Source organism: Acipenser ruthenus, chromosome 12 (assembly GCF_902713425.1).
Source record: "Acipenser ruthenus chromosome 12, fAciRut3.2 maternal haplotype, whole genome shotgun sequence".
Taxonomy (NCBI): domain Eukaryota; kingdom Metazoa; phylum Chordata; class Actinopteri; order Acipenseriformes; family Acipenseridae; genus Acipenser; species Acipenser ruthenus.
The window spans coordinates 41,711,543-41,729,338 of record NC_081200.1 but is presented as its reverse complement, the minus strand read 5'-3'; the positions used below and the strand labels follow the sequence as shown (position 1 = coordinate 41,729,338).

The window sequence follows — 17,796 nt, the reverse complement described above, 5'->3', positions numbered from 1 at the left end:
GCCCCGCTGGATCTGGAGAAAACGTGCCCCGCTGGATCTGGAGAAAACGTGCCCCGCTGGATCTAGCTGTGCAGAATACATTTACTTCATTTGAGGCTGGGGGTCACAGACTGCAGACATTTACACATCTTCATATTTTACGGCTTGTGATAAACTAGGTGATTCGACACCTGTACAAATAAGCAAGCCCTGTTTCACTGCCATTACAATGTGCTGTTTGCAGGAAAGATGCAGCCGTGCCAGCCAAAACAAAACACCCCAGTCAGCCTGATTCTGCTTATTCACACTGTGGATCCCTGGGAGATCACGTGAATGAAATAGCTGCTCTTGTTTCTTATTCACGCTGTGGATCCCTGGGAGATCACTTGAATGAAATAGCTGCTCTTTAGCAGACTGTTTATGCGCATATAATGTATGAGATCAGTACTAATCTGCATGGCAGAGTATTCATTCTTACAAGGCATTTGGCTTCCCTTTGTGTTTTTTTACAGGCAGCAAGCTTATGACAGCACACAAATGAAGCCCCAATCATCCTTTCAAGGACAGAACTGTACTTAAACCGGATTCTGTTGTGGCTGTTGTGCTGCTGACAGCGACCTCTTTTATCTTAAATGGAGAGGTTAAATATATGGTCTGTTCAGTAAGCTGCCGTCATTGTTGTCTAAAAGCTGAAAGTGTTCAAAAGAAACAATGGGCTTTGTCAATTTCTCAACAAAGACAAGCAGAAAACCTGGACCTGTATTGTGCGAAGGGCAACAAATAACACACACACACACACACACACACACACACACACCTTTCACTTGCAAAATGTGCACCCACACAAAAAGCCTGTGTTATTTAAAATGCCCATGAACAAGCAACTGTAATGACTGAACTAGAAAAGAATGGTCTGCATGGAGATTTTGCATTGCTGTGGTACCCAGAAGCTGGATATCCTGGAAATGCTTCGAATCATAACTGCACATCTGGAACAAGGGGTGAATCCCTAGCCGACACTTTAAAAACAGCACCGAAACCAGGACCACAGGACACAGTTGGAAATGAAGTGGAGACTTAGGAGAGTGTGACGAGGGTTGGTATGGAATGGGATCACTGGGATCCTAGAAGACTTTACAAAGCTTGAAGATTTACAAGCTCTGTGCTTGGAGCCGGTGGAGCACTGATGGGCAGAACAGCCTGCTCCCATTCGTACATGTTTGTGATCTTCTCATGACTGGGTTTGTAGTAGCAGTGAGAGGAGCAGGGTCCTGCCCCTGGCTTTACCTGTATATCCTGCGGTGGAACAGGTCACACCAGTACATTGTGTTGGTGGCCACGTCCACGTCCAGGGCAATGGCGTTCTTCAACGTGGGGACCACCTGGGTGTAATCCCTCTTCACCAGATCTATCTTGCGGATTTCGTGCCGATTCGTGAACATCAGGTATGGACTTTTCCCTGGGGGGAAAAATAAATACATTTTTAAAAAAAAAATCACAGAATATCACAACAGCATTAGCCATTTACAGCTGGGAAAGCGGTGCAAGTGTGCCACCAAAATGCCATCACCCACTGATTCATAAGACACTGCGAGGACAACCAGAAGCTCCAGGAAAGATGTAATGAAAGCATGCAGATTAAAACACCTGACCTGTGCACTAATTAGTAAAGACTGCTATTGTTTTTAAGGGCACGTCAATGTTTCTCAAGGGAGAGTGGAAGAGAATTTTCTGCCCAGCTCTGTTTTGCATTATCAGCTCCTATCTGGTGGCATCAAGTCTGTGGTTTTTGATTCTGTTCCTGAAGGGAGGGGAAAAGAGTCTTATTTACTTGTTTAGCAAACCCCCAGGGAGGGATTAGTCTACTCACCCATAACCTCTTTGATTGCATTTAATCCCATGACAATATCACCTAGACTCCCAACACACACAAAGCACATGCAGGCAGACACACAGACAAACGCGAATCCCTCTGGGACTGCAGAATGCTAGTTCAGTGGATGATAAATAGAAGACATTTCCATCATGTTCTTTATCTGAACAGAGCACTGCGATATGTTTTGTTATTTCATACTTTATAGAGAAAGCCTTGTCTTAAATAACCCTTCAATACAAATCTCTCCTGCAGAACAGAATAGAAACGAGCACAGGTTACGTGATGATACATAATAACATGCAATTGGGATTTCAAATACACATTCAGCAATGTTTTAATGTGGCTGGATTGCCAAACATAACAATGACTTGATTAGAAGATGCAAGTGAATGTCTTCACAATTAGACACACGGGCTACAAACAGCACTTTGCTACTGTTAACAGCTGGGGGGGGGAAACAAATCCAGTTGCAATATGATGGAAAGGGTTAAATACTGTAAACGGCAGCATAGCTTCAAAAGATATTAAATATACAGTATCTCAATGCACTGTATAGTATACTGCTTTCAAAATCGGGTCCGATTTTGCAAATCCATTTTTGAACTTTTAGGATTTGGTTTGTTGAAACATGAAGTTGGTCTGTTTGGTTCAAGCATGAAAACCAGCAAGTAACAGCTGCTCAAGGGACTAGCGGTTTTTATAGACCGGTGATTTTACACTCCTTATAGAAGGTTACCCCCGCCCCCAATTACCAGGACCCTACAACAAAATAAAACCGTGTGGCTAATACTATTGAAATTGTCAGTGAATGCATACATCTTTCCAGAAAGAAGATCTGAAAAAGACCCTATCGTGTGTGAACATGAATTCCCTTTCAGACTGACCGAGCGACCTCATTGTATCCTAGCAAGCAAGCCTGTCACTTGGGATGCCTTACCCACTGCCTTGCAGGTCTTGGTCACGGCATCCATCTCATAGCCCTCATAGCACTCACACTTGTAGTCTCCTTTGTAATTGATGCAGATCTGACCACATGCGTCCGGATTCTCACATTCGTCGATGTCTGAAAGGGACATTTGAAACCCATCAGTAACGGCACTCGGATCAGCGCGGCGGGGGGTAGGGGGGTAGGGGGAGGGTGCCACAGTCACAAGGGCTGCAGCTTTTGTCTGAACTGCAAAGGGCAGCCGCTGCCTGCATGTCAATTACCTCCGCAAGTCTTCTTGTCCAGCAGCTTGTATCCCGCCGGGCATTCGCATTGATGGCCGATCCGCAGGTCCGTGCACATGTGGGAGCAACCGCCGTTGTTGGCAGCGCATTCATTGAAGCCTGCGCAGGGGGAACAAGAGGTCAGCGATCAGCATCTCCAGCGGGTTTAGGTATGCAAGACACTGACAGCAACTGACAGGAGGCATTCCTTAGAGTACGGGAGGAGGCAGTGATGAAGTCTGTTCTAGGCTGGGTCTTAAGAGGTTCTAGAGGGGACAGAGTTCCATTTCTCAGAGGAGGATAATGGATTGCAAGCCCCTGCCCTGATCAGACTGTACTACAAGATTCTGGAACAAAAATATCTTTCTGACTTCCAGGGAACTTAAAAAAAAAAAAAAAAACAACAACTTTGTTTATGCCATAATTCACCAAATATTTAAGTAAATGCATACATATAAATAATGTACCCATGTGCTTCTTTGCAGAGCGGTCTGAAGTTATTATTTCAGGGCGAGTGATTGACTGTCAAGTGTCATTATTGCTGGTTGTAACCTGACAGCATGAGCAGTGGTCGAAAAAGTGGATATAGTTAATCAGCATGCACAAAACAGGGCTCAATATCGAGATGAGTTCATTGCAACAGAGACTGATAAAGAGCGGCATTCCTGAGCTCTAGTAAAAAGACCCACAAGGTGCTGTGACACAGTTAGGCAATACTTACTTTTATTTATTTTTTTAAATATGGATTTGCTAAATTACATAATCCCACCGCACCAACGCTCGTTTCATACTAACTGCAGCTTTCTTCCAGAGGATTTTTTTTGTGCACAGAATGCCTCTGCTCAGACAGGTATAAGGATTGGACTGTTAAATAAATATTAGTCTGCCCCTTCCCAGGTTTGTTATTATAATACTGATAATGTAGTGCAGTATCTGGCTGGTCTGACTCATTTTGGGCTGATAGGAGGTGTGACTGCTTGGCAGGATTTCTCAAGGAACAGTCACAAAACAGATGCACACTGCAATCCCATAATGCAGCCTGAGATCACTTGAGAATGAGTTACACACGCTGCAGACACACACTGTAAAAAACAGTGGTGGAAAAGTTGAGCAGGAATATGAAAAGTATGGCTCGAACACGTAACACGTAACCTTACCACATGCCTTGATGGGTTCATCAGACCAGTCTCTACAGTCTTTGTGAGAGTCGCACACTTTGCTGCTGTCAATGCACTCGCCGCTGTTGCACTGGAAGCTCGTCGGTCCGTCGCACGTGCTCGCTGCGGCATCAGAGAGAGACATGGAAATACATCAGATAAGCTTCGTTACCCAATACCCTTCCATATTCCATGAAGCACAGTTCTGACACTTACCATTCACGCAGCCTGCCTCGTCGCTGTAATCCGGACAGTCATGTGCCTTGTTGCACTGCTTCATGCCGTGAATACAGGAGCCGTCCCCACACTGAAACTCATCAGGCCGGCACGTCACAAGGGCTTACATTAGAAAAAAGCACAAAGGATATATCTGTTACTTTATTACACATCAAATCACGTTTCTTACACTTACAGAACATTTATATCCCACGCGTTCTTTAAGAAACCTGCTGCGTGACATTTGGACGCAGTGTGCGGTTTTTCTTTTTCGACGCCAAAATACAAACTGCATTGAAAAGGTACAAAAAAATATGTTAAAGGCAAAGTGCTATTATCAAATTTCTAGCTCAAATGCTAAAAATAATCATAACCGGGCTATATGAACTAAATTATCAGCTGCACATTATTATTATTATTATTATTATTATTATTATTATTATTTATTTCTTAGCAGACGCCCTTATCCAGGGCGACTTACAATTGTTACAAGATATCACATTATTTTTTACATTTAATTACATTATTTTTTACACATTATTTTTACATACAATTACCCATTTATACAGCTGGGTTTTTACTGGAGCAATCTGGGTAAAGTACCTTGCTCAAGGGTACAGCAGCAGTGTCCTCCACGGGGATTGAACCCACGACTCTCCGGTCAAGAGTCCAGAGCCCTAACCACTACTCCACACTGCTGCACATCTTCCTTAACTACTCCCTGTGTAGCACCTTCTTTCAGCACAGCATTTCAGATGAAACACATCTCTGCCTTGTTTCACCTGGATTTATTTGAAACCAAATGATTGTTAAAATCGGCAGTAATCCAATTTGTTTTTGCTCAGCACCGGGCACTTAGCCCCAAAGCAATTTGCACATTCTGTAGCAGCCGCCCTTCTGCAGAGAACCTAGGGGAGGGAAGAGGGTGGACCACAGATAGTCAATGTTGTCTCGGAGTTGGTTATATTAAGTTTGGGGGGTGTACGTTTAAAAGAACATGGAATCGCTGGTATCACAGCAGTCCCTCAGTGGAAACCACACCCTCGCCACTCCCCTGGGGCGTGTATGAGAGAGATAATTCACGGTTATTATCTCTTTCATAGCTTTTAAATGCATGAATAATAACAACAATCAATCAGTCATGGCTGAATCTCATTTTGAATGAATGATATTCTTGTACAGATTCTGACCAGGATGAGACGCTTTAAGCTTGCTCAGACTGGCTCTAAGTATCCTTCCATCTTCAGCTGAAGTCAGCATTTCTGGCTTTCATTCAGGGGCTCCTCCTCATTGTTGCTTAGCAACCTAGGACACCTGTGCACCATCCCAGAAGCTTAGTAACATTGTAGATTAACACTGAACACAGAAAGGCTCTGAACTGAAGGGCAGAACAAGCCACCAACCTCCTTGTAAAGGTTAAAGATCAACTCAACAAAGAGAGGCCTCTTATAAACAACACGTGCCTCTGACACGCAATGGCCAGAACATTTTGCGATTGTACTCGTCTAGTTCCAGCTATTGAACCAGGCTCTGTTGTCAAGACTGGCTTCTTTTTCTGACAGCAATTTCATCCAGTGCTCCAATATCAATAAATCAATATAAACATAAATAATAAAAATGGGCGCTTACGGCAGCTGCTCTCGTCGGATTTGTCCTTGCAGTCGGAGTCTCCGTCGCACTTCCAGTTTAGGTGGACGCACTCCCCGCTGGCGCACTGGAACTCTCCGGAGGTGCAGCGTGGTTTCTCCGGCTCGGTCCGGCGGCCGCAGCGCTCGATAGACTCGTCTGACCGGTCCGGACAGTCGGGGTCCCCGTCGCAGCTCCACAGCTGAGGGATGCAGGCCGAGTTGTTGCAGCGGAACTCCAGGGGGCCGCAGGCGGGCTCAGAGCAGCGCTCCTCGTCACTCCCGTCTCCGCAGTCATCGTCCCCGTCGCACACGAAGATGGGGGCGATGCACTTCCTGCTCCGGCAGTGGAACTCGCTGGAGGGGCAGGGCTTCACGTCTGCGGGATACAGACAGTCTCTTACAGGGCTTTAACACACTGTTTTTTGCACATCATTTTTGTAGTTTTCTCCACCATGGTTTCTCATGATCATACTATTAACATAGTTTACCCTGCTTTGCTATCTTTATTAATATGCTTTACTATTCCTCACTAGTCTTTAAGCTGAGGGAACACAAAGCCACAAACCCTTATGGAAACAGGGCGTTATTGTGATCATTTTTCTTTTTTATATGTACGTGAATGCATCCTTAGACATGAAAAATAAATGAGAACATACACGACAGTGAACAAGAGATCCAAAACAAACAACACGACTCTCCTGGGTATGGGTACTGTAGAGTAGATCATTATTCCAATTATACCAGTATCACTTCAAGAGCAACAACATAAACAAACCAGCAGTAGAAACTAAATGGGAGGCAATCGCAATGTTATCCTTACAACAGGCTAACCTGAAAGGTGGTATTAACACAATGGCAATGTCAATTTCCAAAGAGCCAGCATACAGAGGGAAGGTCAGAGAAGCGGGTGGCTTCAGAGCACACGGACCTGAACGCGATCACAGTCCATAAACATTTTAATGAAAGCATGGTAAAGCACAGGGAAGTACTGTAAAATACCAGCGAGGTATGGTAAAGCATACTGATAAACACGGCAAACCAGGGTGCACTGTGCTAAATGCATAGTATACCCATAGGAAAAGCACAGGAAAACTGCACACTCCACCATAGTAAAACTTTTATAAGAGGATTCTTTGTGGTTTCACATCAAGAAAGGGTTAAAAAAGAAGAAGAAAAACCTGCCCCCACATTATTATTATTATTATTATTATTATTATTATTATTATTTGTTTATTTAGCAGATGCCTTTATCCAAGGCGACTCACAGAGACTAGGGTGTGTGAACTATGCAGCTGCAGAGTCACTTACAACTACATCTCACCCGAAAGACAGAGCACAAGGAGGTTAAGTGACTTGCTTAGAGTCAGTGGCTGAGGTGGGATTTGAACCAGGAACCTCCTGGTTACAAGCCCTTTTCTTTAACCACTGGACCACACAGCCTCCTATCCAGGCCATGCAGTTTAACCAACATCAGTGTCATTAAACCAATAAATGCCTAACAAATCACCATGGGGACGTGAATGCATTAGTGCTCCAGCCTCCGAGCGAGTGGTTACCAGGGTAACCTACTGTACTGATGGTCTGCCGAGACGGCAGGTGACCTCTGGCCTGGAAGGTTACAGCTATAAATAAGGATGAGGAATAACTTCTTGGAAATACACTACACAGCTAACGGAGCTGCAGGGATGCGATCTATCATACAGTAAGTCACAAGAAACTGAGGTTGCCTCAGCGTTTTTAAGGTACAGATTAGAAAGGGGTTTAGACTTGTACCCAAGGCTCCAAACAGTAGCTTAACAGAAATATTGCATTCAAACATATTACTTGAGCTGCAATGCCAGTTCCAAGCATGTTTCACTGTCAGTACTGATGTGAAGCAGGGAACCGCTATCCTGGTATTAATACAAGGAGGTGTCCTAACCAGGCGTTCACTGAGGAACTTTACAGTACACTATTAAATACTCATTCATTGGATAGGTAGTGAAGGAGACCTCAGTCTACCCCGAGGCGGTGCAACCTTTCCTTTGAAGGACACTCTCTAGGGGGTGTGAGGTATATGCTCAATTCTTGTTCAATTAGTGCCACAAACTGTGCAAGAGACCTGTGGGCATCCAATCAGAAGTGGGCTGTAGAAAAGCCCCGCCCCTGGAGACAGGCAAATGAAGTGATTAGCAATCACTGCAGACATGGGCAGGAAATGAAGCCACGACCTCGAGGTCACAGGTCACAGCTCCCTGCTCCCTCGCCATTCGTGTCTCGACAATCCCTGTCCTCCCTCGCAATCCCACCCAGAATCCAGCTCACAAGTCACTGCCTTCCCTGCTACCCGTCAAGCACACACGTCGTTTGTCTCACAGCAATCAGAGTGACGTCAGCCTTATCTGTGGATCCTGTTAAAGTCAAACAAAGACAGGCTGATTCAAACTATCAGCGTTACTGTCACCAGGAAACCAAGCATTTACAATGCGTTAGGAACCGAGTGTGTCCTAAAGAGGACTCTATTAAACATGAACTGCCTCTGAAAGAACAGAATTCGGGCTGGGAAAGGCAGTCAAACCTGACATCCTCGTCGACTCTTAAACACACTTGTATGTGTAAAAGTAAGGGGTGCAAAAAACTTACCATAAACTTTCTGACAGATACTTTGCTGTGCTGCAATGAGTTATTTCAATTCAGTAAGGTTAAACTCTTAAAAACACACTATTTCATATTGTTGCCCTTTACACTGGCATATATAACTGAAACGCAGAGGCGTGAACAATGGAGCTTAACAAGGAGGGGTGGGCATCCAGGCCATGCAGTTTAACCAACAGCCTTGTAGAAAAAAAAAGTCCCTGTAGAAATGAAAAGTTCAGGAACAGCACCAAAGCTCTTTAGCGTTAGGGAAATGGATTTTAAAAACTCACGCAGGAGGATAGCCACCACAACAGTCCCTGCGAGTCAGCAGCAACTCCTGGATTCATCTGTTTATTGGAATCCTATTATGACGGATAATTCCAGATTGAAGTGCGTCTCAGAGTGGATAGCGCTGCACTGAATCACAGCACAGCTGCTCTCCTTAACCCTTTCATGCATGAAATACTGAAAACATGTCAAACACTAAAAAAGAGCAGAGAGTAATGCCTCGTGAGTTTTTCATCTAGTTTACAGATTGGGACGTTTCAGAGAATGGGAGGAAAGTGATTGCCACACTCTTTGCCCTTTTATTTAATGTGTTAATTGAACAGGCTTATGCCCCTCTCTCAGTAGCAGGGACTGCAGGAGCAGGCTTCTTATCTCTAATCCCATTGGCCAGACCCTGACAGGGCAGCCTACTCTCCAGACAGCTGGCCACCAGAAACCCCCATTACACCAACGATTGCCTAATCCTTCAGCTAAGCTGGACCCTGGCTGGGTAATGAAGCAGTGATCCAGAGAGTCTTTAGTGCAGCGACAGAAATCTCATTTTTTGGTTCGCTTATGGTCTGGTATCAAATCCCTTCAGTGGCTTGGGAGGATTGCCTGCTCGAGTCGGAGGGCTCTCTCTACTTGAATAATATATCGATATTTTTATTATTACAGTCCTAAACTCTAAATGAAGGTTATCTGTGCTATTGTCACACACTGTCAAAAGACTGCAATAACCTGCTGCAAGATTTCTGGAGCCAGCTGCAGAATCCAATGGAATGAAAAAAAGAAACATAGTAAAAGAAAAATAAAACACAGACAGAAAAACGGAAAACAATTGAACCTCCAAGCCTCAACTGTAGCTTTTAAGCCCATGTACTTCACCGTCCAATTTACTGTACAGTATATACAAATCTATTGTTAAAGGAGATTGTGAGCACCTGTTCCCAGCAGAGAGGAGAAATCTGCAGATTGGAAAAAACGAACTGTGAGCTAGTGGTTTAAAACCGTTTGCTGTTTCAATTCTGTTTTGTTTTGTACAAATTCTTTTCCATCCTGAGGCAGACAGGCGTGCTTGTTGAATGCCTCAATCTCTGAGCTGTTGCATGCTTTATTCTGTATCTTTGATTGTTTATCTGAAACATGTCTTCTCGTGGGACTAAACCAGTAAAAGACTGCAAACACAGCAGGACGATTGGGCTAAGCAGGGGCAAGTAAAGAGATGAGGGGAGAATATCCCACAGCACCGCAACGAAATGCAAAACAACCACCTGCCATCACAGCCCTTACAGCAGCCTGCTCCATCCGCCTACTGAACTAACAAACACGCCCTCCGTGTCCAGCGGAAATGATTCTGCGTTTCCGCGAATTGAGAGGTTCAACTTTAAGCGTTTTCAAAGTCAATAAAGCCCTTGTCTCAGGGTTTTGCATGCGTAATGTGTTCCCCAGTCAATTAGCAAAAGTAATTCATTTTAAAGAAGTGCATGCATTAGACACAAGGAAAGCCTCGGGGACCACAGCTCTGTAGAGTCTGATCACGGGAGGTGATCTGTGCTGCATGGTGTCACCAGCGAAGGTGCAGCCTGTCTTCTGTTAGGTTTACATTCACATCAGGACATGCATTATTCATAGACACATGCAGAGGCAGCTTTTTGTTAAAAGCTCTCCCATCTCTTGCTCTGATTTTGGGCTATTTGTTCAAAAGAAACCCACTGCCCGCGAGCACACATGCTTATTAAACCACGGCCATTTCTATGTAGTATTTGAAACCAAGGAGATTCTGAATGCTGGTGTCTGGGAGCAGTTCTGGGTTGGAGGGGGGGGGGGGTTGCTGCAAACATATTACCCCATACTTCATTTCTTCTTGAACTAAATACTGATGTATTTGTAATATAATATAAAAACCCTACAAGAGACTCAGAGGCACTGTATTTCATTTCCTATTTCCAGGATCTACACAAGTGTAGATCAACTGAAGAGCAGACCCACCCCCTCTCCAGGCTGAATCCAGACTGCACCTCTTAAAGAGACAGTGTTGCTCTCAGAGGGAGTGATGGCCCTGTCTGAGACTGCATGCTGTCTGGCTACTCAGTAATTCATGGACTGCTGGTCCATCGATCCCCCCGCCCCCCTCCATACAGTACACATGAGGTCTCATTGCAATGGATACAAGAGGAAAGAGAACTGCCTTAAATGAGGCTTATACTCTACACATCCAGAAACTGCCATCATCATCGCACTGAAATCAATTTGAAATCAAAAAGCACCAATGCAAGACCTTGGTTAAGATAGTAACACGTTAGCTAGAGTGAACGAATGAAAGCCGGATTAGGCGTTTATAATTAAAGAGGTATTAAGGGAAAGTAGTAGGCATCCAGTATGACAGCAGTGTGTGCTGTAGAAAGATGTGTCCTTGCTAAGTCATGCGTGGGGGAGCTGTTTGAAAGCTTCAGATAAGGCTTTGTTTGGAGCTGAGTGGCTCATTGCATTGACAGCGGGGCATCAAGCTTTTCCACACAGCCATTCCAGATTGCTGCAGTTTCTAATCAGGTAGCTGACTGGTGAGACGAACTGGAGTTTCCATTCCGTTCTCTGCGCAGACACAGCAAGTGGAGAGTGCCAAGAGGGACCAGAGAAGAGAGGAGAAAATCAAAAGAACTGCCACTTCCCTGAACCACATACTGTCCACACACACAAACCAGCAGGGGGGCAGACACCAAGCATTCCTTACAATGAAAATGCATCAGGGACTCTCTCCACCTAAAACATGACTCTGCCCAGATAAGAGAGCCGTTCCGCTGACTCGAGCCTTCAGGGACTCTGCTGGGCGATGTTTACTTGGGAGCTTCATCAACTTCTGGAAATTAAACTGTCGATAGCTGACTCACAACAGAAATAAATAAATAAATAAATACAAAAATCTATATGGTTTTATGATTTTTATATTAAACCTCTAAAGGACCTTCCTTAATTTTTTTTTTTTTTTTTTTTTTTTTTTTTTTTTTAAGCGTCCCAGTTTCATGGTCAAATGATTAGACTTTCTGGAAATGTTTGCCCTGAGTTACTGACAGTGCTTGGGCTGATGTGAGTATTGGGGTACAGAAACCTTGGGTTTACCAGGGGTGTCAGAAAGACTGATCAAGCTGATGTGGCCGGGTCTGAAGCACATTCTACTGTAGCTCTGATTGATGGAAACACTTCACACAGAAACCTGCCTGTGCGCTGCAAGCTCCAAACCGCTCTGCAGCGCCGCCCACCTTTTCTCATTTAAGTGTAATTATGCTCTTTGCCTCTCTCTCTGGAATGGGCTCTGATGCTGTGCTTGTGTCTGATTCTCACTAGAACATGGGTGCTGTGTTCTCGCAGCTCTCTCTCTCTCTCTCTCTCTCTCGGGCTTTGATTCTGTGCTTGTGTCTGATTCTCACTAGAACGTGGGTGCTGTGTTCTAGCAGCTAGCTCTCTCTCTCTCTCTCTCTCGGGCTCTGATTCTGTGCTTGTGTCTGATTCTCACTAGAACGTGGGTGCTGTGTTCTCGCAGCTCTCTCTCTCTCGCTCTGGAATGGGCTCTGATTCTGTGCTTGTGTCTGATTCTCACTAGAACATGGGTGCTGTGTTCTCGCAGCTAGCTCTCTCTCTCTCTCTCTCTCTGGCTCTGATTCTGTGCTTGTGTCTGATTCTCACTAGAACGTGGGTGCTGTGTTCTCGCAGCTAGCTCTCTCTCTCTCTCTCTCGGGCTCTGATTCTGTGCTTGTGTCTGATTCTCACTAGAACGTGGGTGCTGTGTTCTCGCAGCTCGCTCTCTCTCTCGCTCTGGAATGGGCTCTGATTCTGTGCTTGTGTCCGATTCTCACTAGAACGTGGGTGCTGTGTTCTCGCAGCTCTCTCTCTCGCTCTGGAATGGGCTCCGATTCTGTGCTTGTGTCCGATTCTCACTAGAACGTGGGTGCTGTGTTCTCGCAGCTCTCTCTCTCTCTCTCTCTCTCTCTCTCTCTCTCTGATTCTGTGCTTGCGTCTGATTCTCACTAGAACGTGGGTGCTGTGTTCTCGCAGCTCTCTCTCTCGCTCTGGAATGGGCTCCGATTCTGTGCTTGTGTCCGATTCTCACTAGAACGTGGGTGCTGTGTTCTCGCAGCTCTCTCTCTCTCTCACCCTCACCTGAAGGGCACTCAGCCTCATCCATGCCGTTCTCACAGTCTGTCTCCCCGTCACATTGCCATGACAACGGGATGCACTTATTACTGGAGCCCCCGCAGTTGAATTTCTCAGGCGGGCACGTCTGTCGGCCTATCAGGTGAGAAAGGAAACAGGCAGTTAATAACCAAGAGGAAACCCAGCCCGTAATCAGTTCCCTGTGAAAAATCAAAGTGCAGCCAATGATTGATTCCTGTGAGGGGTAGTACACAGCATGCACTGTACAGAGCTGTCAAAACATACACCACTGTATATGTTGATTACAAAGTGTGGACATTTCAGCAAGCTATTGTATCCAACGTACTCATGGCAGGTCGGGGAGATCTGGTGTGTAGCACCAGGGTCCCATGGGTTTCCACAAGTGGGTAGAGAGACCACCTCTAGTCAGCAAGAGTCCAGGAACTAACGCTGAGGGAACACAAAGACACTTTGTGCCTTGGAACTTGTTTTCCTGAGACTAGGTTTCAGGCCACCTCTTACTTTGATACAGCAAAGCTGCATCAAAATAGGTCTCCCGGTCTAATGAAACCAAGTGGTGTAGTGTTCCCTCAGCTTAAGAAGCACCCCTAAACACAGCTGTGATAGTTCAGCCCCGTTGTGTGGCATAGTGTTCCCTCAGCTTAAGAAACACCCCTAAACACAGCTGTGACAGTTCAGCCCTGTTGTGTGGCGGTGTTGCCCTGTTTGCAGTCACCTTGTAGCACAAACAGCATGCACTGTACATACACCAGCAGGCCACAGAGCATTAACATTGTACCTGGAAACTGAACTGTAATCAATTAGCATCTCAGCCCATCCATCTCTGAATGGAAAGGCAAGGGCAGAATACGAGTCGCAAATAATAATACTAATAATAATAATAATAATAATAATAATAATAATAATTATTATTATTATTATTAAATACCAGAACCTACAATTTAGTTTGAAAAAAATCACATAAGACAAGTACCTAAACTTGCCTCGATTGACCACTGATTTCACAGCGTTTCTCCACTCTGCGAGTCAGCAGCACACCCATTTTCCATGCCCAGTTCCAGCCTACTGCTATACTATGTGCTGATGGTGGAAACAACTCCAGTGCAGTACATGCTACATTACAAGAACATGTCGAAGAGGACAGACAGGTGCAGTCTGTCTGTCTGTCTAAAACATATAGATATAAATACATACACACACATATATATATAGTGACTATTTACCATGGTTTGTAAATGTTGCAAAAATATTGTATTCCCTCTTACAGGACACATCTAGTCAATTCATTTTATTCTTCAGCTGTTTTTGCGGTTGAGAGGACTCTGCCCAGTCCATGAGTTATGGATTAGCACTGCACGGCTGCTCAATGGTTAAGAGGTATTAGACTCGCATCTGGACTGATTCCGCCCCAGAGAGCTGAATCTTCCCAGAGCCAAGCGCTTCTTTATTAGCCTCATCCTGGCCAGGACTTGTATTATAAAAAGAGCTGATTTGCTGAAATAGTGTAAAGTCAAAGGCTGTTATATAAATATCAAACTGTTTTTGTTGTAGTTTTAAAACACAATTTAAAAGGCTTTGTGAATCTGACCCAGTATTTAATTCACTCAATGCTTTATCATTCACCCTGGCAGCAGTGAGGAGGGACCTGCTGCCATTTACCTTCCATTCATCCAAAACACGTCCTCCCTGCACATAAACCTACTTCAGTCGAATCCTTAAATTCAGCTTCATCAATTTTAAGCGCCTTGTCCAAGAAAAAGTCATAAGAAAAGTTTGTTTTCCCGCAGACCCTGATGGGAGAGTCCCTTCAAGCGAGCGGTAGATATGGGAAAGGACAGACTCACTTTAGCACCTCAACCAAATCCACATTTGTACAGGAGATTTCTGTATTGTTAAGACTAAACAGCACCCGCTGTTTGGCTTCCTCACCACTGCTGAGCTGTTCAGATACTCAACGCGTGTCTGTATATCTGTGTCTCTCTTAATTAGACCCCGAATAACCGTCAGGGGCAGAGGGGCATAGTCTTTACAGAGTGCGGTGTGACAAATTCTAATTCCCACTGTTATCCGAGATAGAATGAGAACAAGAGCCATTGTGATGGCAATATCAACTGTTATTACATCTTCCGTGGTCTAAACCTGCGTACAGCCCAGGGCAAATGTATCAAAGGAGAATATAGTAAATATTACTACGACTACTAATAGGATTATTATTATTAGGCCCAAAATTGTAAATGTAAGCCGAGGGTTTCTGGTTCCAGAAGCCTAGTCTGAGGCAGCTTTGTTCTATCAAACCCCAAGTCTCCCCTGATGCAGTGACCTGAAACCTAGTCTCCTGAAACCAAGTTCCAAGCCACAAAGTGGCTTTGTGTTCCTTCAGCTTAAGAGAAGTTGTTATGTGGATTCCAAATACATTGTGGTGGTTTGAACCAATCTACATTATAGTGTTTATTTAAAACAGATCTAAAAAAAAAAAAAAAACACTACAGTAAATGTTTAAGAGTATGACAAACCCAAAACAGCAGGATCCTTTCCATGTGCAAGTCATCCATGTGTTCCAAGGTATCATTGAGGAGGGGGAGGGCGTTACGAGGCTGCTCTCATAACATGATTACATGGTTATTATGTACGCTCAGGTGGGCTATCTGCAGACTAATACGGTTTTGATTAATTGTTGACGAATTCCGTTCTAACAGCGAGACAGAAAGTCGCACATTATAAGCTTCCTGAATTGCTGTGTTTACATTAAGGCGATGGTAAAGTGATTGATTCGGTTATCTTTTTAATTCTGTTGCCTAATCTGGAATGATCAATTCATTGTCTAGTTCCTGTTGAAACCATAATAAATCCAATAGCTCTGTTGTGCCATCATCTTCATCAGGGCAGTATGATAATATCTAGCTGGCGTGTGGAAGGGTTTGTCCTTTAAAGACGTACAGCACTGTGTTTAAAAGAAGAAGCTTATTTATTAGTAAGCTTGTGGTGTAGCAGAGGCTTGGATTATAAAATCACATGTCTGAATCTGAAATTATTCCATCTTCCAGCTTTCCAATGCATTGAGGCTGTGTGGTCCAGTGGTTAAAGAAAAGGGCTTGTAACCAGGAGGTCCCCAGTTCAAATCCTGGCTCAGCCTGTGTGACCTTGAGCAAGTCACTTAATCTCCTTGTGCTCTGTCTTTCGGGCGAGACGTTGTTGCAGGTGACTCTGCAGTTGATGCATAGTTCACACAGCCTAGTCTCTGTAAGGCGCCTGCTAAATAAACAATTAATAATAACTGATAGGCCGCTGTCCTTATATCATTTTTATTTCAACTGTTGTAATGTCATTTTCAGTGCACAATGTTTTACAAATTTTAGGAGAATTTCTGCTTGCAGTCCTGGGTCTAGAAATAAGGGCATGTTGACTTATTTGCTTAGCAAACAAAATCCCCTCCAAAAAAGAAAGGGATAGATGCATGCACGTGTACATGGGTTGTTGTACCCTATGGAGTTTTTGCTTGTAGTACAGAAGAGGTGCCTGCTGCTGTGCTAGGGGTAGAACACAAAGCTGCTGAGCCCTGTGCCTGATGCATGATGCACACATGCAGTTGTAGAGTAAAGCAATTTTCTAAACAGCCACTGAAGTCAATGCATAGAGCTGCAGAACCACAACAATAGCACCTGCGCTCCATGCCAGCCTACAAGAGACAGCATAGGAAACAACCAGACTCAACAGCACATGCGTTTGCAGTACCCCAGTGCTCAAAGAACAGCTTTACTGCCATTAGCCCACATTAACACAAACAGCCAGACACCCAGTGATTAATATACGAGATCACACTGCATGCGTCCATTGGGGGCTGGCTTTGTTTAAGCTTGCAGAAACGGGATCAGCTTTAGGTCATGGTGCTAGTGTTTTTTTAATAGCAGCATGAAGGGCAGATTTTGTAATGGTCTTGGCAGCCCGGGCTTCATCAGCCCAGGATCCACACACACAGGCTTTCTCACCCCAGGATCCACACACACACACACACACACACACACACACACACACACACACACACACACACACACACACACTCTGCACTCTCTGAACATCCCAGACCTGCCCAGGATTATTAACAGGAAGACAGGTCCTCTTGATAATGTATCTAAAAGTAAGAACGTGCTTTCTATGCATTCCCCTCGGGCTATACTTCTTCCTTGTGATTATGTTTTGTATGCTATGCATCACAGCAGGTGTGTGAATTGAATGCCATGAATATAGAGAGTGCCGTGAAGCACTGTGCTCAGGGCCAGGCTGCGGTTCCTGGTTCTGATGAACCTGCAGAAACAGGGATCACTGTTCAACCACACTCTCTAATTAAAACAAACCAGATAGACTAGCAGGGAGGAATAAAGATTAACTTTATCTGCATTGCATTACACTGGAAAAATAAGTAGAACCTAGCATTTAGAACCTAGCATTTGCATTCCAGTTATTCTCTTTGTTGTGTGGATAGAATGGAGTCCCAGTGGTTTGTGTGTCTCTTCTCCTTCCTAGAGGCATGGAAGCTTCAAGGTAACATGACATCTGGAGTGTTGGTTTTTGTTGTTTGCAGCTGTCTAATGGCCTGAGCTGCAACTTGTGTGGCCGACCAGGTTGTTTTCAGAGCAGATTTGTATGCGCTGTGGGATGCAGCGCGCTGTGCACTGAA

At 44.5% G+C, this 17,796-nt stretch overlaps 1 protein-coding gene across 1 annotated transcript in view; it reads right to left on the bottom strand.

Moving 5' to 3' along the window:
* Positions 1 to 17,796, bottom strand: part of LOC117417398 (low-density lipoprotein receptor-related protein 8-like) — a 66,937-nt gene that overhangs the window by 12,891 nt on the left and 36,250 nt on the right. The window contains exons 4-10 of the mRNA XM_059035196.1: positions 13,107 to 13,235; positions 6,067 to 6,441; positions 4,438 to 4,560; positions 4,222 to 4,344; positions 3,065 to 3,184; positions 2,793 to 2,918; positions 1,267 to 1,438 (exon numbers count right to left, since the gene is read on the bottom strand). Of these exons, the coding sequence (XP_058891179.1) occupies positions 1,267 to 1,438; positions 2,793 to 2,918; positions 3,065 to 3,184; positions 4,222 to 4,344; positions 4,438 to 4,560; positions 6,067 to 6,441; positions 13,107 to 13,235 (1,168 nt within the window). The remainder of the gene's footprint in view (positions 1 to 1,266; positions 1,439 to 2,792; positions 2,919 to 3,064; positions 3,185 to 4,221; positions 4,345 to 4,437; positions 4,561 to 6,066; positions 6,442 to 13,106; positions 13,236 to 17,796) is intronic.